General features: G+C 38.9%; 1 protein-coding gene across 1 annotated transcript in view; it reads right to left on the bottom strand.

Moving 5' to 3' along the window:
• The window catches only part of AMPD3 (adenosine monophosphate deaminase 3), a 27,702-nt gene extending 3,911 nt beyond the window's left edge, over positions 1-23,791 (bottom strand). The window contains 11 exon segments of the mRNA XM_010009989.1: positions 787-921; positions 2,768-2,935; positions 3,947-4,073; positions 5,236-5,399; positions 6,278-6,409; positions 6,655-6,849; positions 15,519-15,648; positions 18,149-18,368; positions 20,556-20,721; positions 21,185-21,380; positions 23,556-23,791. Of these exon segments, the coding sequence (XP_010008291.1) occupies positions 787-921; positions 2,768-2,935; positions 3,947-4,073; positions 5,236-5,399; positions 6,278-6,409; positions 6,655-6,849; positions 15,519-15,648; positions 18,149-18,368; positions 20,556-20,721; positions 21,185-21,380; positions 23,556-23,776 (1,854 nt within the window). The 5' untranslated portion in view covers positions 23,777-23,791.
• Positions 23,792-24,789: the final 998 nt, after the last annotated feature.

Consider the following 24,789-nt stretch of genomic DNA (forward strand, 5'->3'; position numbering starts at 1 on the left):
CACGCCCGTCCAACCTGGCCTTGAACACGGCCGGGGATGGGGCAGCCACAGCTTCTCTGGGCAACCTGTGCCAGTGTCTCACCCTCACAGGGAAGAGCTTCCTCCTAATATCTAGTCTAAATTTATTCTTTCAGTTTAAAGCCATTACCCCTTGTTCTGTCACTACATTCCCTTGTAAACATGTCCCTTTCCAGATTTCTTGTCGGCCCCTTTAGGCACTGGAAGACTGCTCTTAAGGTCTCCCCTGAACCTCCTCATCTCCAGGCTGAAAAAGTCCAGCCCTCTCAGCATGTCTTCACAGGAGTGCTGCAACCCTCTCATCATCTCCTTGGGACTTGCTCCAGCAGGTCCACGTCCTTCTTATGCCGCAGGTCCCAGAGCTGAACACAGTACTCCGGGTGAGATTTCTGATCAAAGCTGAAGAGTTACTTGTGCCTTGCTAAGAAAATTGATTTTGGACTGCCCAGATAAAGTCAATTTGGTGACTGCTGTCTGAACTAGTGACTGATGTCTAAGCAGATAGCAATTAGTTTAGGTTACCTTCTTCAATAGCAATCCATGAGAAATGTTGTCTGCTGTCAGAAAGGCTGATACAAGGTGTGTGATAGACCCAGCTTCTCCACAGTGTGGTCGAAGTACTCTGGGTGAGATTTCTGTTCAAAGCTGAAGAGTTACTTGTGCCTTGCTAAGAAAATTGATTTTGGACTGCCCAGATAAAGTCAATTTGGTGACTGCTGTTTGAACTAGTGACTGATGTCTAAGCAGATAGCAATTAGTTTAGGTTACCTTCTTCAATAGCAATCCATGAGAAATGTTGTCTGCTGTCAGAAAGGCTGATACAAGGTGTGTGATAGACCCAGCTTCTCCACAGTGTGGTCGAAACAGAAAAGTACACATGCCTCTTTCAAAAAGCAAGTTCCACTAACAAATTTGCACTGTTAATGCACTGTTCTTCATCTGTTTTGCATATAATTATCATTAATATGGGAATTGAAAAAAGTTACACATTCTCATACAGTTTGGTGTGACATCTAATCAGGCTGCTGTTGAAAGGGGCAGGTCCCTATACCCAAGCCCCTGCCATCACCTAACATATTTGTGTCTTCCTTCTTTCCTTCCCCGGTTACATCTCATTTAGCAATTGTTTAATACTGGGTGAACAGTTACCGAACTGTTTTCAGCTGCAGGAACTAGGGGATGGAAAGCTAAATGAACTGATGCAACCTATGGCTGCGTAACTCCTAGATTCAAAATGAGGGAAGCAGTGGAAGCACGTTGCCAAGAGTTAGCCAACACTACGTAGTGCAGTGACAACCTGCCATCTCACCATGTAAAATGCAGCATAAAGCCACAGCCTCAGTTGCACAGGAGTGTTAGTTGTTACACCAGACTTCACACTATAAATTCTAGAACTATTTTATTTTTATTATCTGTATTAATAATTATGCTGGGTTTTAGGCTATAATGGACCCTATTACTCAGTGCAGACAAATGTCCCATAAGTATTTAGAGATTTAGGTATGTTCAAAGCAAAGAATTTCAATAAGGACCGCTAAAGTAATGAGGAATTTCTAGGATGGAAGTTCAGTCATGTTTCTCCTGGAAATGGATGCAAGGATGTAATCCACCCTTGCTGACTTTGCTAATACTACCAAAAGTATAAAACAGTCTTGTAATGGGCTAGCTGTGGTGCCTTAAATACTATGTTTAACAGGGTGAAGTGTTTTACTGACTCATTGATGAATTGTATCATTATCTCACCTAGCTGTAAAGAATATTTAATTACAACCTAGGGAGATTTTCAAACAGTAGTTGAAATGATTTTGAGGTAAAAAACAAATGTGTGATGAAAGGGATGACTTGGATATCAGCTTCTGTCCTGTGTCCTTTCCATTCGATGTTTTTATTATGAGATTTGATTCTACTGGGTGGTCAAGAAAGAAATGCTTGAGGTAACAGCAGGAGAGAAGAAATAACATTTTAAATGTTAACTTGAGTAAGACCTGTGAAAATGACAAGTCTGTGCACCTCCTATAAGAAAATCTCAAAGTATTTCATAAATAATAATAATGAACCAAATCCTTGCAAAGTAAGCGATGACACTGTAGTATCAGTGGATACCCCACTGTGTCTCAATTTGAGTCAGCTGTGCAGATCACTCGGTGAGTCAGCCACAAAGTCAGGAACATAACCTGATGCTGAGTTTCAGGCTTTATTGAGCCTGATGCTAAATTCTGCTTTTACAGTCATGATCTCACATTCAGTATCATACCCCTCTGCATTACTCGCCTAGACGTTGCTCTCAAAGGTAGTAAAACTGAATGAGTCAAGCATGCGAAAGTAAGTTAGCTAGATGTGCAGTTTATAGTTTTGTCCTCCTCTGTCTATCTTCAGTAACAGCAGCAGCCCTAAAACCAGTATTTCACAACGTAACGTTGTACCTCCTGAATTACCAGGAGATAACAAGCTACCACCAGATACATTATATTTGGAAATCCACTATGAATCCAAGCAAAGGTCAACAAGTCAGTTTTGTGTCAAACCAGTACATTAACCAGATGTCTTTACAATTTCTGAATATTGCATTTGAATTCATTTTGCAGTTAACATTTTCAAAATAACTTCTGTGCTCCTTTTGGACTATTAAAAATAATTCAAGATAACCTTTGCTTCAACAGATATATGATCTAGATAGACACTGACTTAGATTGAGACTAAGATTATTGATTTTTCTTTCTGGAAGCTTGTAAAAGAGAAAAGCAACTACTTACCGTCTAAGGTTGTTTAGCAACATGATGTTCACATACATATAATACAAATAATAGCTATACGGGGGATTCTTCTCACTGGTCCAGAGGTCAGGGTTAAGGCTTTTGTCAGAGAACATATGGCCACTATGTTTGGACTCATCATCAACACTATCAAAGCCAGTCACCTGATGGGAGAAGAGACTGACAGAAATCAGTGTTTTCAAGAAGCAAATGTCAATGTCACTTTTGCTTCAGGACTTGCTCGTACAAAGCATCTTCATTTCCCTCCTTATGCTAGCAGTCCTGCCCTCCTACCACTCTGCAGGCAGCAGAGTGTTTTCTTGAAGGCAGTTTCACAGCCCCTTTTTTCTTTTCTTTTGAGACAAACGGGAGGCCCAGGTGCACAAATGCCTGTAAGATTCCATCAGATCCAGATTAGAATCCTTTAAACTTATCTGCTTTGTTATTTGAAAAGCAGCTGAAGGCCAGAGGCTCCCAGGAAACCTGAGAGTTCTGCACTGGGGCATACTTGGAAATGTCATAGAATCATAGAATAGTTAGGGTTGGAAGGGACCTTAAGATCATCTAGTTCCAACCCCCCTGCCATAAGCAGGGACACCACACACTAAACTATGTCACCCAAGGCTCTGTCCAGCCTGGCCTTGAACACCTCCAGGGATGGAGCATTCACAACTTCCTTGGGCAACCTATTCCAGTGCCTCACCACCCTCACTGTGAAGAACTTCTTCCTTAGATCTAACCTAAACTTCCCCTGTCTTTTCATCATGTCCCAGCAGCTACATCCCCACTTCTGAGTCCCATCAGGATCTACACAATGCTTCCTCTCAGTTGCCTCTTTTTTGATGGCCAGTCCCAGAGGCAAGTTCACAGTGCACATCCTGGATTACTATGTTCCCTCCACACAAAAGCGTGCAAATGGCTTTTGGTCATAGCGAGGATTACGGAGAGGACAAATAAAGAGCTGATGAGCTATTTCAGGGAAATAAATGGCAACTATTTAACAACAGGACCCTACCCAGGCTTTCATTAAATGGCATGTGAGAGCTTTAAAACAGTAATACAAGTAATCTGTGGAGGAGGAAGATCTTAGTGTCTGCAACAGCTGCGGACAAACAAAATTTACGAGTAGGAGAGGATCTGTTGCATGTGAGACAGAAAAATCCAAACATACTTACATATTTGAGGAAAAGGTGCAATTCTTTGTGGTCTTTAGGATTGATTGTTGCTTCAAACAAAGGTACAAAGATGTTCTCCAACATCTTCCCAAAACTAGGCAGAATATTTTTTGACCTGAATATGTCACTGAAAAGGAATAAATACACAATTTTGACCATTCTTTAATTGGCTTGTATTTTTCCTCCACTTTCACATTTGTTGTTACTTGAGTTTATTCTACAGCTTCAGTCTGGCTGGGATTAAGAAATTAAAAGTTTATGTCAGGGCAGGGCTTGTCTCTGTGCTCCATTTCCTGCACTTCCTGCCACTCTGCTTCACCCAGGCTCTGCTGGAGCTCCTGAGCACTCCAAAAATAGAGACAGTATGCAAGGGTAAATGCTCTCTCAAAAAGAGTGACCCTTTCCTTTACAGCAATCCATGTACTAATAGGTGAGATAAGGAATTACCTCTCCTGAAAGACTGTGTTTTCCAAAGTTGTTAACTACTTCATACAAAAGCAGAATGTTCTGCTTTAGTGAGGCTCTCAGAACAGAGGGACAGTATTTCAGTGTGTCATTAAGTGCACGACTTAATGAAGGTGTTGATTCCGTTGTGTACGTAAGAAATTAAAGGACAGAAACTTTCTCCCTAATGAGAAGCACGCTCTGGGGGATATATGCAACCATGACAGCTCTTCCTCTACTCATATTCCAACTGTGCAATTTCAAAACATGAAGCACAGGTTTAAGGCTGACAAAATTATCATGGGAGACTGTATTATAATATATGTATTAGAAACAAAGAACCATTTATTAAAGTCTCAAAGGATGCTTAAAACTTAAGAAAAACTGATACTGATTTAAGCTTGCAAATCAGCAATCAGGGTTGCGTTTCCAAGTTCACTGTCACTTAGTCACTGATCTTGAGGAAGTTTGGTGATAACAGTTCTCATTTATGGAATTCAAGAGGTTATTTATTTTCATCAATAATTGTGTTTTAACTTGCCTTTGAATGCACCTTAATTTCACCGAGTTGTAATTTTTGATTTTTTATTATCTTCAGACTTAAAACTAATTCACACTAGTTTTGAATAGCTTTATGAAGAGTAGATTCAAACCCCATCTCCTGTCTTCCACCCCCAGACTGTCAGGAAAATTGCAGCAATGGTCAAAAATAAATTCCTCAGGCTGTTGCTTATAAATAGAACTACAGGAAAGCTCATAAACCATCCAAGAAATACCAGAAATTAAAACAAATCATTGGTATGATTTCAAACTATTAAAATTACCAAGAGCTCCTGATTACTTACTAGATTCTGGGAACCTGAATTATCCAGCGCATATTAGGGGAATAAACTTTATGCTTAATGAACCATTTTGCCAAGTTCAGCCATTCATCTGGAGACCGTCCATAAATGGATAAGCGGGGTTCTGTATACTGGTACTTACTTTCTTCTAGTTCACGGGCTACTTCCTATTAAGTAATAAATATATTTGCTTTAATATGGACACTGAAGATCATTTACAGCTAGTAATATATTTATCATTCTATTTTCCTCAAAGCAGACGTAATTGTATTTTTACTCTTTAAAGATAAAAAGGAAATCTTTTGTCTATTATTCCATTATTTTATTTTAGGCATTTAAATATTCTGCTGGCAAGCTATCTCAGAATCATTTGAGTGTAACACATTGTAACACTAAGATTTAGAGGACAATATTCTTGTGCAGTTATTGCTAATACCTTTGTAAGACATATGTTTAAAATTGTTAACTCAGAATGATACTATTTAAACTGTAGTAAATGACTACATAAAATATGCAGACCAATAGAGAATCTGACCCAAAATCCATGGTAGTAAGCAATTTTAAGGCTTTTTAATTTTAGACAAGCACTTCTGTATAAGAAAAGCTGACATCTAGTTCATGAAAACTACGAATTCTTTGGTTGTAAGAAATTAATTTGAAGCCTGTGCATACATGTGCAGTTACAGTTTTATGCAGAGGCATTGCCCTAGCCCCTCCTTCCCTAGCAGCTATCACTAGCCTACTACCTCCTCACAAAATATTAAGCCAGTGAATTGACTTTTGGCTGCTCTCCATTAACTTGAAACTGTACACGACACTGCTTTAAACTCACATGGAGGTTATGTGTATGAGTTTCTACCTTATAAAATGATTGAGAAAGCAGCACTGGCTGACTTAGCAGAGGTCTTTCTCTGACAAATGCCAGAGCAAGCCCAGTACTCGGAATCACTTAACCATAGTGTTAGCACTAACTACAATTATAACATCACATACCTTTTACAAACCTTAACTTCTCTATGGCTGGAAAAGCTTGAAACTTACTTACCTTGACCATACGAGCAAAATATTCACCACCAATGTAGTTCTCAGTTTTCAAATACAAGTCTCTCAGCTCACTGGCACCAACCGGATTGTACTTGGAATTAAATTTGTCAAATCTATGAAACGTTTGACGACCCTGGAGGAGGAAAAAAACCCCAAATAACCATGGATTTAAGTACACACAATAGTTTGTAAATTAAATTGCCTAGCAATAAAAGGCACATAAAAGAAAAAGCCTATGCTAACTTAAGTCAAACATGCCAAGTAATGCATGAGTTCAAATTCTGATTTGATAAGTTATCATGCAAAAACTGTAGAAACCAGAATTTCACACTTAAACTTAGTTTTTTCTTGTTTCCTTTGTCATTTTGATAGACTTACTGCATGGACATCTAAAGAGTCTACAGTGAGGTCATAAGGGTCCATGTGAAGGCTTTCAAAGACTTGCTTTAAAGTCATCTTCTTGCCTTTCTTCTCTGCAACAATCCTGTCGGGCTCCGTTTGATATGTGTGCTTAATAAACCTTAATAAGTGTTTCTGGTTCATGCAAGCAGCAGCATGGATATGAGTATCAACCTGAAATCAAAAAGTTATTCATGCTCATCATCCACATACATTAACTTAAATTAGTAAAGTATCTAAGTCAGTGACAACAATGACTAAAGCCTTCTAAAATATTCTCCAACTAACAAAAGGGTTAGTGCCTAAATAAGTCAAAATGTTTCAGAACCCTGAGATTTTGGGTTTGGAGGAATTATTCAACAAGCAGAACTATAAATGAAACAGCCCTCAATTAACAGTTCCCTATTTAAATATTTTTAAACAAGATACATAGTAAGTGCTCATCCCAGAACCTGGATTCAGATTAAATTTTATACTTAAATATTCTTTAGTATTCTTTACTTCATCCATAGAACGATGATGTCCTTCTAGTTACAGACTGCAGTCATAACCACCCTCTCTGGCTAAAAGAACCTGGAGTTCTTAGCCACTTCCAAAAGCATAATTTGGGGGTTTTTATTTCAACCACACAGAACAGCTCAGGTCACTCAAACTGCAAAACGCACAAGTGAGAAATTTTGTCACTGTTTTTTCCAAGTTTAATTATAATACAGCAGCTCATAATGCTGACAGATTTTTTGGTTTCTTCAGATCTCTCTACACACCAAGGGAAGCGCAAGCTCCACAGAAGAGCCCTCCTGCAGTTTTTGTTGAAGTCCCATTTTTAGGGGAAAAAAAAAGAAAAAAGACAAGAACCAAATGGTTTCCACAGGTATGCTTCTCTTTTGCTCAGAGCCTGTGTATCTATTAGAGCAGCCTATATTAGAACACAATCCAAAGAACCAACTGATGAGACTGGGAGCTTGTTTGTTGACTTAAGTTTTCCCTTCAGTATGTGTAATGCCTTCGTGCTACCAGGCGGTATGTAAAATGAATCCACTGCAGTTGCTTGCAGTCAAGGGTTTATTATCTTAACTACACTGAGAAAGAAGAAAATCAGGTGTATTCCCCAACTCTTCTTGTTTGAAAAGGCAGATAATACTAATTGTAGCTAACAAGGACCAAGTACCTGAAAGGGAAGAATAGGCCTTAGCTAGGATAACGGCCTTAAGGAACCTACCAGCACAGCAATACCCAGTGCATGGAGCAACAAAGCTGCTGCTCCAGGGTCCACTTGTTATGAATTCCCTTGAGAAATTCTGACTGAACAATAAAACAGCCTAATGCATGTCCTAGGTAGACTAATGAAATTACTCTACCAACAAACTGCTATCAATTTAAAACCAAACCAAAACAAATCACTGTTCTGATTAGATTTCACAGTTGACACACAATGAGCACAATGGCCCTGGGGACAGGTTGTCACACTCTGAAACTGCCTTCAACTCCAGACTGCCAGATCCTGGCAGAAGCAGTTGCAGCTCACTCAGAAGCTGCAGTGCTGCATGCAGTCTGTCTGCTAAGCTTCCCATTTTCCTCCAGCCCAGGCTCTACCTGGACGCAGATGGCCGTGAGCACAGGGATGTAGTCAGAAGCAATCGCTAACATTTTGTATTTCTAACATCTGCCTTGTGCACCAACTGTCTGGTACTGGAGACAAGTCTTCTAAGACCAACTGATGGAATGGTTCTGCAGAAGGAGTAGGAAGCAAGATAATGAGTTTGTAATACAAGTTTCAAGATGATACACAGTTCAGATAGTAAGTCTAAAAAAGCACCATGCAGAACTGCCCTAGATATTGGTAGGCGATGGTTTGGAATCATAAGTTAACACTTGTTCATGAGGTCTTATGTGAAACTGTAGGCTGCTCTAACTTCTTATACGGAGTAAAAAAGAGCTTCAGAGCAGAAATAATCTTGCTTCTGCACAGCACTGGTAATGCAGCTGTCAGAATGCACCCAGTTTTGCTGTCTGCATTTAAAGGCTTTAAAAAAACCCCAAATACTGACAACGTTCCCAAGAAACGTCACAAAAGGAAATAGGAGATTTCAGATTTCACCAACATAAGTAGTTGACATCCTGCTCTGCTTTTAAGGACCATTAGGAAACACATCATGGAATACCTGAACAAGTAACAGCCACAACCCTGCAATGTAGACCTCAATTTTGCTATGACATACACTCCACAGAAATGCCACTGGTTTATTTGGCATATGTAGTCATTCCATTTCAGTTTATACATACAGAATTTGTTGCAGCCTTGTAAGGGTAAATGTATCTCCACGTGAATGTTAATAGTGTAACTAAAGACCAGGATATAAACTGAATCCTAAACATGAACACTTAATTGTTAATTGCTGCCCAGTTCAAATATACTAGACACTTTACAGCTAAATGAAAAAGCAAGAGACATATTACTGTCTTGAAGTACATAACATGAGGTACGGTACTAATGCACAGTAAACAATGCTGTGTCTAAAATAGTATAAACAGCTCCACTTAACATACTATTACATTCCTCAGACTACTTATATAGATATTTGAACCCAAGTGCACTTTTGTTTTAGAAACAAATACTGTTTAGTGTACACTTTCTGGACCAGTGAAATATTACAAACTACTAGGCTTGGTTGACTTATGTGGGAGAATGAAATAATAGATGCCCTATAAGCTCTAAACATTCAGAAAAAGCAAGTCATAAGCATAGAATATGAGGGTTAGGGAACATGAGTAAGAGTAGTTTACTGAATTTCAGAATGCACTAGTTCCAGCGGTGGCTCAGCTACTGGAATTAATGAGTCTTGAAAGAACAAAACAAAACGTTTCCTTTCTATTGACATCAGCATGAATTCACCACTGTTAGGAGGGCAAGGACACACAGCCAGGAGACTTTTTGTTTCGTTTGCCTGGATGCAAGGATCACATGACACAGTAGTAACTGCACTTCTTTTAGAGTCATGCTTCCCTCTGATAAATGATTCTCCAGTGCGCCTCAGCAACTCAGTAAGCTCCTGTGAAATCGTCCCCTGTCCCCACAAGCATATCACCCATAGCTCTATAGCTGAGCTAACCATGCCAGCCTTATTCTCCAAGAACCAAGATTTTCCTTTTTATTTTTTATCCCCTCCTCCATCTCCCTAAAAACATTTATTTCCCAAGAGTGAAAAGATTTTCCTGGAGTTTCTTTCACGCTTTCTCCAGGGAATATGCAGTACTTTGGCTACCTTTATTAACTACCCAGTATATTCTGACCCTCAGGAAAGCAGCAACCTCAGTAACAATAAGTCTTAAGAGTATCACACAGCTTTTTCTTCATTGCTTTTAGAAGGAATGCAACCTTTTGGAAGGTTTAACGAGTTAAGCTGTGACCTACCCTAACACAGAATCAATCAGTGGGTATGCTTTTGTGCGTTTTCACAATTCAGGGTGCAATCCTACCTACATGAAGCACCTGAACACGGAATCCTTAGACATAGCTTATATGGTCTGATGTGGTTATGGATTTTAAAATTATTATCTTTATTTGAAGTGCTGTCATGCTAAGACATTGTTTCTAATTTCATTGTTATTTACTGTGAAGGGCATCTACTAAAAGAATTTGAACAGATTGAGTTCATGTAAGTGACAAATGCCCGCTTTGCCTCCTCTCTCCCCACCAAAAGATAAAACCAGTCCCAGTTTAAGATGTTGCTATTTTGCTCTTCATACAATACATGAAATAAGCTGAGGCTTTTCTGGGCCCTAAGTAACAAGCCTCTACCATAAGGTCTATTTGTTCTATTTGCAAACATTCTGCTTGCATTTCCAAATTTGATACAGTGCCACTTCAGCCCAATTTCCCCTTAGTAGAAAAAACCTCAGCTGCATGCCCTTAGCCAAACTTCCTGTTGCAGCTATTATTGTCCCCTCCCACAGAAGAAAACCTTTTACTCAAGGTCACCTTAATCTTAAATGAAAAAAACCCAACCCCACACTGACTGACAGAAGCCTATCTTGGACCATTTAATATGCCGTCAGTGAATTCAGCTTTTTAACAAATGAGTTAACAACTGTTGACACAAAGCTTTCCTTAATTCTTTTAACTCCATCACCTCATTCAAGCAATGGTGGACATCACTTTCTTGCAAATAAAAGATGATGACTCAGCAATTCTCCATGTAATGAAGCCAGGCTGTCTTCCTTGGCACACTCTCAGTTCAGGCTAGCTCTTTCCTTGCTGACCTGACCACCCATGCCATTCTGTCTTCAGGCTTTGTGGATGAAATGTTCATACTTCTCAGTCAAGATAGTTACATGTGTGTGCAACTTCCAGCTTGAAGTTCTCACTGCCCTCCAAAACATGTCTTGCCAGCACCAGCTTCCCTAAGCTACTCAGCCTCCCTCATCTTCCTGTATTGCTTCTCTTTTCTTCCACCATCTCAGATCTCCACAAAACATCTACTTCAGGGCTTCTCTGTACATGTCAGAAATAGTTTTGCACTGAATTAGGCATATGCTCTAGATTCAAAGTGATAAATACAGCAAAGACAAATGCCAAGGGCAGCCCTTTTAAAGATACTGAACTTACCCAGTACATCATCCAGTGTATAGTAAGTAGTATCCACACTTGCAAACTACCTCATTTTCGAACACATGAACTTTAACAGAGAAACACTTCTACCCCAATAGCTCTGGGCTTCAAGAACTTGACACTGCAGCCTTTACTTCAATGCTGGAATGAAGGGAAGTCACTCTACATCCTACTACTGCTCACCAATATATTCATACCACACTAGCTTTTCGGTTAGAATGCAACAGCTTAATAAAATGAGTTTGATTCTTTCCTCACAGCTCTGTAACAGGGATAAGAGGCAGGAGACATAAAATACTCTGCAGAGAGTAGCACAGAAGGTAGCTCAGTAAAGCTCCTGGCAGCTGAAATAGTCCCTAAAGCCAGGCAGCACCCCTCAGGAGCTTGTCTCATTCATGCTCATGGCATCCAGAACAACACCGAAACCAGGAGAGACAGGAGATGCAAATCCCCGTATCTCCAGCTTCCTGTGCAGCTATATGCATTGCAGATGCACAGAATCAAGCCCTATGATGTCTGTATTCACACAAATACAGAAATACACCGCTGTGAAGTGAAACTAACTTCTTTTTATTATTAAAAGAAATGACAGACGAAAAGCTTTATGATCTCTACAGAATTTCTGCATTACAATGATTGATGGCTTTCCCTGTGTGCTTACTTTGCAAGACTGAGGGTAGACGCAAGAACTTACCTCAGCATCTCTGCAAGACAGGAGAGGAGAAATAGTATGCACAGTGCTTTGAAAGCACAAAGTACAGCTTTACTGCCAGGTAACAGTGGTAGGGCACCATTACATGTACTACTAACAGAAGTGCACAGAGGCACTCCTGTCCTTTGAATCCAGTGCTATCACATAATTCTTCACATTCACTGTCAGTAAGTAGATACTGGGGGGGGGGGGGGGGGGTGGTGCTGTGCTGACAGACTGAAATAATGGCTGGAGAGAGAAAGAATATGGAAGGAGGCTTATGCTGTGATTTTTTTCTTCTTTATAAAACTGTATCAAACACAGTACATAGATGTATGTTATCGAGGCAGCAAGTACATGTTAGGTAAACAAGTAGCTTGGCTTCACCTTTTTTTAAAAAACAAAAAAAGCAACAACCTCCCCATAGAAATAACAACTGAGACAAACTAAAGTTCCTAATAACAAGAACAGCTCTTGTGGAGAATCTATTTTTACTGTGTTTTTCAGTTCATCAGCCAGAGAAGGTAGGAAAGCCCTGCTGATGGTAAACTCAAGAGTCTTCTCTAAAGTTAGCATTCTCCTACATAAACAATTGTCCACCTCCTGTGGAGAGCCAAATGGAGCCAGCCAGTCTTTATCAGTCTATAGATGCATTTGTCAGGTTATTAAAAGGCAATTTTCCAGTTCCAGCTTAATCAGTGCAAAACATACCTTTGGTTGCATTCTGGTTAAGTACACTATGAAAGATATACGCATGCTTTTCCTTATTTAGTAGGAGCCTTATCTTGGGATTTATTAAATAAATGAGCTCACTGAAGAACTCCTATAAAACCTCAAAAAAGAGGGGAGAAGGGGGAAAAAACCCAAATCAATACATGCTCACTGATTGACCCTGACACTACACTCATAACTGTTTTAATTTGTGCATTTTCCATCAGTTACGTTGGCTCTTTTATGTAAGCAAATGGATTGCACCAGGTTTTCCACATTAGTGTCTGAGGGATGTAACAGAGAACTTCACTAACAACTCTTTTGGGAGGTGAATCCTATTTCTTGCTTTCCTTATGAGTAGTACACATTGTTTAATGATTGACTAACAGAGAGACAACTTGAAAATATAAGCCCTAGAAGTGTCTGTTTTATATTATAAGTTTCACTGCTAATACTGTTACTAGGAAGGAAGCACTTTGGGGAAGTTACAGATCCAAACATTAAATGAGTTAGCAAGACATAGGGAAAACAAGATACACTTGGAGTATTGTGTCCAGTTCTGGTGTCCTCAACATAAAAAGGACATGGAGCTGTTGGAGCAAGTCCAGAGGAGGGCCACGAGGATGATAAGAGGACTGGAGCACCTCCCGTATGAAGACAGGCTGAGAAAGCTGGGGCTGTTCAGCCTGGAGAAGAGAAGCTGCGTGGAGACCTCACAGCAGCCTTCCAGTATCTGAAGGGGGCCTACAAGGATGCTGGGGAGGGACTCTTCATTAGGGACTGTAGTGGTAGGACAAGGGGTAATGGCTTTAAACTTAAACAGGCGAACTTTAGATTAGATATAAGGAAGAAGTTCTTCCCTGTGAGGGTGGTGAGGCACTGGAATAGGTTGCCCAAGGAAGTTGTGAATGCTCCAACCCTGGAGGCGTTTAAGGCCAGGCTGGACAGAGCCTTGGGTGACATAGTTTAGTGTGTGGTGTCCCTGTTCATGGCAGGGGGTTGGAACTAGATGATCTTAAGGTCTTTTCCAACCCTAACTATTCTATGATTCTATCTGGGGACTTGCAGGAACTTTACCTACAATGCAGTTTACTTTTCAGAGTGCTTCATAAAAATACTACTTGTAAGCTTGCTTCAGAAGAATACTATTTTAAGCAAGACTAACTTTGTGCAGCAAGCTGTAACTGGCAAGTAGGAATGATCTCTGGCAGAGAAGAGCAAGCTTGTTCCCGCACTCCTGAATTTGGATATTCAGGAGTGGAAGTGATGGAAATTTTGTGGTTTTGAACAACATTAATCCATTTATAGATTGGCTTATTTAATAGTAAATAATTAGAAAATAATTAAGATACGTTCAGAGACATTGAATATTTGCTTTTAAATCAAAAGCTGAACTTAGCAAGTACAATCTTCTTAATTACAGCTTCTCAGTAATTAAATTGATTGTCTAAGGCAGTTACCTGATCCACAACTCTGTCCTTCACACCTCTCAGTCACCATGTGTTTTATTGTTAATGTCTCTGTCAGCTAGTGAAATGTTTTATCTGAATGTGGCACAGAGTAAGTATCTTCTTCAGGGTTATGCAAGAAAACTGTCAAGTTAGGAGTCAAGCCTCTGCCACTTGAGTCCTGCTTTGAGTGAATTAGCTTATAGATCCTCCTGTTCATACACTTAACAGATAAAAGTGTGAAATTCATTAGAATTTGCCCACCAACCCATCTGCTTCTAGCCTTGTGATAGACAGGGGTACATCCATCAAACACTTGTGTTCAGCAGATTTTGTACTTCACTGTTATTACAACAGTGGCAAACATTCAGTAGCCAGCACACTGGACACTATTGGAAAAAGCAAAAATGACTTCTTGATGTACTAGCACTAATCAGAACATGAACAGAAGGATTAAAGTACTGATCTAAACCCTGAAGTTACAACATAAGGACTACGTCTTCCAGGTGCATATAGAAACAATGCAAAATGGGCCTGAAGTGGTTAAAAACACCAGCAACAATTACTGCTTTGTGAAGCAATCTCACCTATCAAACAAGCCTTCTCTCTCCACTAACTTCCTCTTTAAGTTCAAGAAAGGGAAGCAAACAGAAGCAGGCTAACACTGGTGCTTCCATGCTTTGAAGAGAAGGCAGCTCGCCCAGGTGTGAATACATCAGGAAATTAAATCAGCCCCCTCATTCCCCTGTCTTCTAATTACACCCCAGTGTATCTCAGAGACAGCTAAGAATGTAACTCAAATAACTTATTTCAGATCTCATAGACATTTTTTACCAGATACTGATGGCAGCACACACCCTCAGTTCAGTTTCTGTGGGAGGCCTTTTTCATTTTGACATGTATTTAAATGCTTATTTTCAATATGAAGTTAAATTTTCATCCAAAACCTATACAGCTGTTCCTACTACAGTCTAGTATGACTTACCTACACGGAAGCAGGAAAAAGCACTTGACTGAATTCAAGTGAATTAATTAAAATAAATTGAACCTCCATGTGGATATTTTTATTCATAATCCAAGTGAGCTTCATTTGATTAACTTTGTTTCACTCCTTTTAAGCAATCTACATACAATTAAGCTCCTTTGATTCTGGACAAGTAAAACAGATGCATTTAGCGTAATCCATTTAACCCACTTGCATTCAAGTTCATTTTCCTGGCATGCTCCCATGTAGAACAATTTTAATACTCTTAAAATAACGTAGTTCAATTGAGCACTATTCACACACCACTTCATGGATATCATCTACCACATCACACAAGAAAAGCAAAATTACTGGAACTCCTACTAACAACGTCATGCCTTTACCCCTTTTCACACTTACCTTTCTCACATTATAAAAGTCTCGATGGGGATTACTCTTTAATTCTTTAAATTCCGACATTTCATTTAACATCTCATGTAAACTAAATTTAGATTCTAAAAAGTTAAGCCTCCGATGACAATATGTTTTCCTGTAAAAGAAAACACAAAAATCAGCCTTAAACTATTTCTATTTTAAGTTTAGAAAGAACTTGAAAGTTTTCACAGTAAAAAAAAAAATTATTTGGGTTTGTTTTTTTTAATATGAAGAACACGACAAATCTATTCTTCTTATCCTACTGGCTAGCAATCAATAGCCAATATGATTTCAGACCAAACCTCAAACAAACTCTACAGAACTGTGTTACATCCTTTAAATAGTCCAGGTATTTATCACTGTATCGCTGCATAAAATGCAGTTCTTTCAGTAATGATGATCAGAGAAAGCATAAAGCCCGTAATCAAATGTGATGTCAATTGCTGCTACTACTCTCAAACTATACCTCCAACAGAGCAGATCACCTCATACATAATAAACCTCCAGGAATCCAGACTATGGCTCACTATGGATATGATTAAAATAAATAAAAAAAACAAACCCAGAACCAAAAAACCCACAACTCCACAGTTTATTTGCTTTTCAATGTGAATATAAGCAGCCAAGCTATGATCCAATACACTTACATTTTTTAATGCCTTAAAACACATATATTGTGTAGAAATACTTTTACAAAGTATTTTCTTTTGCTTTTCTTTGAAAAATCATGGGTTTGTTCCTGCTTGCCTACTTTGTTTTCACTTTCATCTTCTGTTATGTTTCTATTTTTAACCAGTGACATGTTTTTTCCCTTCACCATCTGTCAATTCTTAGTGAATCTACAATATTTTTGTAGCACTAGTCATATAATAGCCTTCTTTTTTCCGCTTTATTGTTGACAGTCTCTCCTCAGTGGGACACAAATCCCATCACAAACTTGAAAATCCAATTCAAACATAGTCTCGTATCTGATATTGATTAAAACGCATTTGCCTGCTGCAGGAAGTCTTTCCTGGGTTATACTGTTATTCAAGACACCGAAAAACTGAGGAGTAGGGGTGAGATTTTCACCAGTTAAAGAACAATGAAGCTTAAAGAGTAATGGGTTCTTGATCTCCAAGCAGCCCCATGTGTGACAGACATAAGTGGCAGGAAAGCACTTACTGCAAACGGGGAAACCATAAAGAGCTTATGCAACAGAATTACTGGGAAGACTTTTTCCTTTTGGTTTGTGTTTATTTATCAGGGAGTGTGAATCAGCCTGCGAAAGCTTAATCTGAAGAAGTGAAAGGAGTAGATAATTGCTCCTACATTCACAAAGGTGCTGCGTGTTTGAATATGTCCTCCAAGACCCTTCCTACTTACAGCTCCCTGATAAAGGCTGTTAACAAAAGCTGCAAAAAGAAGGGTCTTCAGTATGACTTGTGTTTCAACTTTTTCCTCCTTGTCCTGTATCTTCTCAGTTACCTGTCTCTTGGAATAGAACACACTGAAACTGGAAATGCACTTCCCCATTGCATACTGTAAACAAAGCATAATCAAACTAGCTTTGATTTGGAGCAGCAGTGCTGATAATGCTGGCAGAAACAAAGGCTTTTGAAAAAGCTCTTAGGGAATGGGGCAGTTCTGTTCAGCCCATCTGCTTTGTCACTATCAATGCACAAGGCAGACAGATCACGCTGCAGGTGTCAGACACAAGAGTCAAAGGGAAAGAATGCATCCGGTGTGACTAACTTGTCACACTGTAAGTGATAATCTCCCTAAGGCAGGACTAGAAATGTAGTGCTGGGAGGCAGGGCAAATAGTTTGGAAGAACAGTCAGGTTCCTGCTTTGTTCCATTCTAGGTGGATTCTTTTCCTTTCCCAGTGTTGAGGCCAGCAGAAACCTTGATGGTTCCAGCCCTCAGCTGGGAAGTAAACTAAAAAACCTGGATGTACATGTTTTCATTATGTACTGAGCAAGGACACTGCTTTGTCACCAGTATGTCAGCAACTATTCTAGAGTTGTTAAGTTTCTAGTTTTTAGAGATTTCCCAGGAGTTTGATGGTTCTGGGAGGTTTCAGACCTATCTTGATTGTGCGTGCATGGATCAGTTTTGCAACACATGAGCAGGCAATTCACATCTGGAACAAATCAGACTGGGTATTTATGTTTCTGAGCTGTTCTGTACGCTCTACAAATTCAAGGTTTCTCTTCATGCAGCAAAAGTAGAATAGACATGAAGAAATTCCAGACAACTGTTGAAAAAACCTCAGATTCAGTACAGGCCAAAGCAAAAGAGGCAAGGTTCAAGTTTCAGTTTCCATGCCTCCAGAAATTTGGATCAGATCTGACTTCAATGGGAACATTTGGTCAATTTCTTGCTTCTCTGTTAACTGCTTCTCATTGTGCCATGGTTGATGTAGATAAACTAAAGAAATGAGATACATCTGTATTTGGGTTGTTTGTTTTTTGTTTTGTTGGTTTTTTTTTTTTGCTTTTAAGTAATGCTTAAGAGCAAACCAAAACAGTCCTGTAGGATAAGTCTACTGAGCAATTACATATTGCAAAAGTGAGAAGTATTAAAACTAAAGGTAACCAGCAGCTTGAAGGGGCAGAGAAGAAAGAAACATACGTTGGCCCATCTGCAATTAGAGCAAGAACGTGGCTCAGGTCAAGGGTGTATGTCTCAAGGTCAGGATATGGCAGACTCCGAGGCTCATTGAGTTCCATCATTTCTTTGTTATCGTAAACAAAGGGAATGCCACCTTTTATCTTGATAACATAATCCAAATTGTCTGGAGCATCATCAAGATTGTAAGGATCTTCGTTTTCTTCTGGGGGTGAATGGAAATCTGGAAATAAATTTACATTAACAGAAAATAGCTTGCATAAAAGGCAAAGTAATTACAAAAAGGACTTCCCACTTCTATAATGCTTCATTTCTAACAGATCTTAATTTTCCTATTAAAAATCGCATTTTCACTTACTATAAAAGACCTGTTGTTACAACACAGCTTTATCCTGACAGGCTTTAATTGCAGTCCCTCTCTCAGCTAAATGCCTACCTTCTTTCAAATACTATACGTTAGAGTTCTCTGAACCAATGTATAAATATATTTAATACTATTTTTATTAATGTATGATGGCACAAGTTTCAAAGTAAGTTTTCAGAAGTACTTAAATTAGGATGGTTGAAAGTACAATTGAGATTTTTGAACAAAAAAAACAGCTGTTGACTTAATACCCACCATATTTTTTTCCCACCTTCTGACTCACTGTAGTAATTTTGTTAGTTTGTATTTAAGCACATAGTAACGCAGTTGTTCTCATCTTGAAACATCTGTCAGAAAAGAACAGGCTGTGCCTTACTTTACCTCTGCCATTCCCACAATCCACTGAGCAGGAAATAACTTAAGACTCAGTGCTTCTCACTCTGACCTAGGCAGTGGTTGGTTTGTAGGGTTTATCTGGGTTTGGTTGGTTGGGTTTGCTGCGTTTTTATTGGGGTTTTTTGTGGGTTTTGTTTGTTTGTGTTTAGGGTCTGTCTTTATTTGCTTTTTTTAAATAAGACTATTTTTACTTTTTTTTTTTTTTTTTAATAGAACCAAGAAGTGTAGAAGCCAGAGATAGTAAAACACAACTACAATTTTCCCCTTGGCCTTCCAATCATGACCAAAATCATAAAGTACCAGAAGCACAGTTGGCATTTGTTCAGTGCAGTTTTGTAATCCCTTTACAAAAATAACAATTCGGGGTTTTTCTTCTGAGAATCAGGTAAAGGCACACACTTCTGGGAGATTCAGTTTATGTGAACACTTAAACACTAGTGCTCATGTTAGTGAATGTTCAATTCTGCTTCTACAATATCTTACCACTGCAACCAGTGTAAAATATGTGCCTCGACCACATTTATGTCAACTGAACTGCACTGTTGGGCTCAGACTTATCAGACTACTTCTTTTACCTGTTCAGTTAAGCCAAGACAGAAAAGTAATTATCTGGTCCTTTTAGTCACTTAGAGCACCTGAATGTATGATATTAGAGATAAGAATGGTATCAGTTTGTAACTATCCAGCTCAAATTTATGCCAATTAAGACATCATGTAATGAGATAGTAAGTTTAAAAATTACAACTGTAAAAAAATTATTAACTTAATAATAGCTTTAAAACATCTCCCTTCCAGCTGTTCCAAAATATCTTTCCTGTTTTGAATATTCTTTACATTCTTTCTGCATAACAAATGCTCGAAAAACATGTTAATTCACCCTCTTTAAACTATTGAGCTAGAGGGTACTTGATTTAAAATGTCACTTTATGGCTTAGAATACATTGCAAACAATATGGACACATCTACAGTGGCAAACTTGTACAGACCAAAGGTTACTCCTCACACACAAATCCAAAACTAGCAGTTCCAACTGTTTAATGCACAAGCAAAGCTTTCAAGACACAACCCACTTAAGCAACACATATCACTTGTGACATTTATAGTGGAGAATACGGTCAACCTAATAAGTCTTGTTGAGAGATGAGAGTTTATTAAACTGGGCAGAATGCCCAACAAATATGAGTATACAGCTTTCAGCCTCAACCTGGTAAGGGTACCATACCTATGAAATTACTGACTCAGGGCTTGCTAACAGGCATGTCTGTATTGTGCTTCAGTTTACAATGCAGATGAGCTCATAATCCCTTTAATTTCAGTATGCCAAGATCAGGAGAAATGACTTCACTTTAAACCATACCCATATAGCTTTTTCCTGGAGCTACATAAGTGTACTCCTTACCAAAAAACAGAGAAAACAAAAATATCAGTGAATATCTAGTATGGGGGTTTTTAGCTTTTGACAGCTTTAAAGTTTCAGATTGGACACAGGATTTATAACTCAGGTCCATCAGTAATTCTCCACCACTTACTAACAGAATAAATTACAGAGGCAAAGACACTCAGAAGAGATCATCACAAAAATCCAACTTACCTTTACTACAGCAGTGCATGGGTTTAATTCTACATTTTAAAGAGAACAAGGATATTCACCTGGATACACTTCATCCTCAACCCTCCATTTCTCATCTTGCATGCTACACAAATACTGAGATGTTATTCTTGGGAAGCGATGGTAGGCAAGACGTGAATACTTTTCTCGAATGAGAAGAGCTTTCACCAGGCTCTTGGCAGCTTGTTCATAATCATCAACTGTAACCTGAAAGGAAAGCTTGGATAAATACTGACAAAAACAGAACAGCAGTTTTAGCAACAAACTGAATCCACACCAGTAACAAGGAGACTGCATTTCCAGAAAGTAGAAGCTTCACAGTATGGATCTTGCCCAAGATCTCAGGAAGCCAGTGACAGAAGCAGAGTCCAAGTACAATGTGCAAAATACACAGGCTTTTTTCCTCCTACAGTGTATTACCCATTTATTGAATGCCTGATTATGCTTTTATCATAAATAAGAAAATAAATCCAATAGATAAAAAGTATAAAACGACCTGACCTCAACTTTAACTGTTTTACAAATTGATGCGTTCACAAAGCAATTTACAGTTTGTTGCAGGGAGCCATTATACACTGTCATGTCACACTTCATGTACATTAGCTGCCTGTGGTTTGGCATTCCCTCTTCTCCTCCCAACATAGAAAGGGGGAAAAAAAAGGTTTCTTACCCCTGCACAGTAGTCCCCACTAATTGAAACTCTCTGAAACTCTGGTACATCGTATGGCACTTGGACTGGCAGAAAAGCACTTGGAACAACTGGCGTTGCAGGAGACAGAACAGGATTGACCGATGGTGCTTTCCATTCCTGAGATGGAATTTGTAATGACAAAGACTGGGATCGAATCATCTTGAAACTTTTCTTCCTACAAATTCATGATGTAAAGCATAAAATAAGCCATGGTATAGAACACTGAATACACTGGTAAACTGATTACAGCAAAGAAATCACCTCCTAAGAAATTTTACAAATGCTATCTCTCATAACGCAGGAAAAAAAGGTCAGCCACAAAATATTTGTGCTTGTAGCTTTTTCCTATTGACATTTCTCATGACACTGATACACACAATTGCACTTACCCTCCACATGAATACAATATGCCAGAATTTATTTACTATCCCTGTAAGATGCCCTATGTTTGTTTTGTTTCGCTTCTTACAAATTCAGCCATTTAGTGCCCTGAGGGAAGGAATGGACTTGTGTGTCAAAGCCTGCTATGTTGTATTACTCTGATAACTATTAGCCTTTTGCTCAAGTCTCACCAAACACTGCCTAAGGAATAACTACTTGCTCATCTTTTTTCTTCCGAGTTTAACTGAATGACTACACAGGAATTCTTGATGAAACTGTGACGGCTGTGTACGTCCAACAAATCCACTAAAAAAAATAATGTTGTATTTCTCAGTGAAGTAATACCTCAAGTGAAGTTTTAGATTATCTCCAAAAATTTAATTTCTTTAACTCAGTTTACATTTATTTAAATGTATTTTAAATACTTATATAATAAGTAACTATGTTATAAACTAGCTGTGATATCACTTTCTTTCACACTGTGGAAAGAGTTCCTTGTTTTATAAACTAGATGCCAAAACCTTAAAATTATAGTAAAAACCACTAACAAAGAGAAAGGAATATTGGAATACTCTCTCAAAGTTGCATATTATGTGAAATTCTGAAGACCATGGAGTGCTGGTATAATTAATACCCTATAATTAAATTCCATCCTCTCAAGTACTTGCAGCCACCTTACAAATCAGTATGAAATTCTTGAAAAGCAGTGCTGGATCAACTACAACTGAAACCAACAGAAGTTTTACTCACGTAACTGTCCTTGAAGTACACTTCAGTCCTGCGGGACAGGGATGAATACTTGTTCTGTTCCCACTTGTAAACAACATACTTATAATATCCCACTTCCCACAGTTAAACTGGTACAAAACTTGAGGTACAGTTTGACAGAATGTATTTCTGTATGACAATTTCCCAAATTAGAAGTGAAACTTATTAAATTCAGGAGGAATAGATACCAAATAGTTGTTTGAATGAAAACATCTAGTTTTCCCTTCTGTGCTTGTTTATGCCTATGAACATGCCAACTGGGAAACCCACTTGTACAATTCAAAACCAGAAGTCTCAGCCTGTATCATCAGTGTGTCATACCTTAATTTAACTAAATTAACTCTTCTCCCTTCCGTTCCAGAAATATGATGCCAAGCATTGCCCAACTGATTGTCTGCAGCTAACCCGGTACACGTGTTTAGCTATCACTTTCAAAGGCTTCCTTGTTTGCTTGCTTTTCGAAGAGTCTGTATATGTCCAAGCCATTTGGTGTCAGACTGCTGCTGAGCTCACGTGACTCTAGGGAATAGTCCAGCCAGTCCACTGAAGTTCAGACACTGGAACAGCCTGACACCAGGGTAAGGCCAGCTCTTTCACAGGAGGTTTGGCTTTATTAGATTTATGGGTGGACTTTTTTTTCCTGAGAAAATTCAAGATGTGTGTTTTTATGACTAATAGTGGTTAGATTTTATCTCCGAGTTAAGGAAACCTACAAATAACCTCATTATGCCAATAACACTTTTCACCTTCTCCCTTGATGTTAAATGTGAAGTCTTCGCTTTCATCTATTTTTACCTAGACTAAAAGAAATATCATACCACTGTCATTTTCTCTGTGACAAAATTTTCTCGTTTTCCAAATTAAACTAGAATAAAGGGGGAGCAGAAAGTGTTCCTTTTTCTGACTTGAGTCTTTGGGTTGTGTTCATTTCCACCCAGCTATGCTGTCTGTTAAACTTGCATAAGCAGTACCTATGCTATTGCTGGAAACACAGCCGAGACAACCTCACCAATCCCAGCTCCCTAGGACTCATCCCCACACCTTCTGCACAGCAGAGGATAGCACACAGGTGCCCTTGGTACCTGCTGCTGAACTTTCTTCTGAAGTAATAAGAGGCAGGATGTTATTTGCCAGATATTTCAATATTAACTCAAACTCATTTAAAAATGTTTTCCACTAAGAAAGAAACTACTGAACAAACCTTTTAGCTGTCTCCGCAGACTGTTGTTCTGCCAGTTCCTTCTGCAGCTCCCTTTCCTTGGCCTCTTTCTGCCCAATAGGGCAGTCTTCAGGCACGCTGAATAGTGACAACGCATCTTTGCTGTCTTCTTCTCTGAGAACTTTAGCAAATACTTTCTCTGCTAGAAGTCGTACATGCTCATCAACCTCAGAGATGTTCAGCTTTGGAAATTGTCTGGGCATCTCGGCTAATAAGGAAGACAGTTGACAAAGTTATAACTACAAGAAGAATAAACATGTGTGAGACTGGGGAAGGGTTTCATGGTACACCTATCAAAATTAAGAGCTTAGAGCAAAAGCAGAATAAAGTAGAACAGCTACACAGAATTCAACCAGTATGCAGTACACAAGAACCACATGTATCCACTAAGAATCTTTTACTGGTGCAGCCATGCCGATTTGTGAATCAGGAACTTTTTGGTATACTCATGAAAATTCTTAAGATAGGTAAATACAGATCTGCCCGTAGATTCCACTTACTTGCATTGCCAGGCTATGACTTGTGATATAATATATACTTAGTTGTACGTACTTGCACTGAACTTGAAAATCACATTCACCCAGTTGCCTGCCCTGCTCAGAGACTTTGAACCAATTTTAGAGCCACAAACAGGTTAGAAGAGCAGTTTGTATGTTTCTACCTCACTCCATCCTTCCCACAAATAAGAAAGTCATGGAACTGCTGTGAAGTAAAACGGTTGCACAACAGGAGCGAATATGGTGTGACTTCTCCCACCCCCTCCCCATTTGTTTTCAGTAGTTTGTATCCTGCTTTTGAATTGTATGTGGGAAGCAGATAGGATATGGGCTTTATGCATATCTGGTAGCATTCTCGAGGGGAAAAAAAAATATAGGCCTCGTAAGATACTGACCAGCATTATTTATTATGTACTATAAAGCTTTTTGAACGCCTTCAGTATGATGCAGCTTGTAACAAGTAAGATTAAATTCTTATTACACAAGTTAAAAATAGCAATGAACATGTCGCAACAAATGGATTCAAGCACTGTCAGAATGTGAAGTATGGGTCCAAAACTGGCCTTTCAGAATCTTTTGGTTACAAAAAACACAAGCATGTTTTATAAGATGGTATTCATTTAAATAACAATGTATGCTGAAAGTAAGCATGGCAGTTTTTAATCGCTCCAGGCATAACTTATCAGGGCCCCCATTACAGTATTTCTGCAGGCATGCTG

The sequence above is a fragment of the Nestor notabilis genome, unplaced genomic scaffold (genome assembly GCF_000696875.1).
Source record: "Nestor notabilis isolate BGI_N333 unplaced genomic scaffold, ASM69687v1 scaffold18402, whole genome shotgun sequence".
NCBI lineage: Eukaryota > Metazoa > Chordata > Aves > Psittaciformes > Psittacidae > Nestor > Nestor notabilis.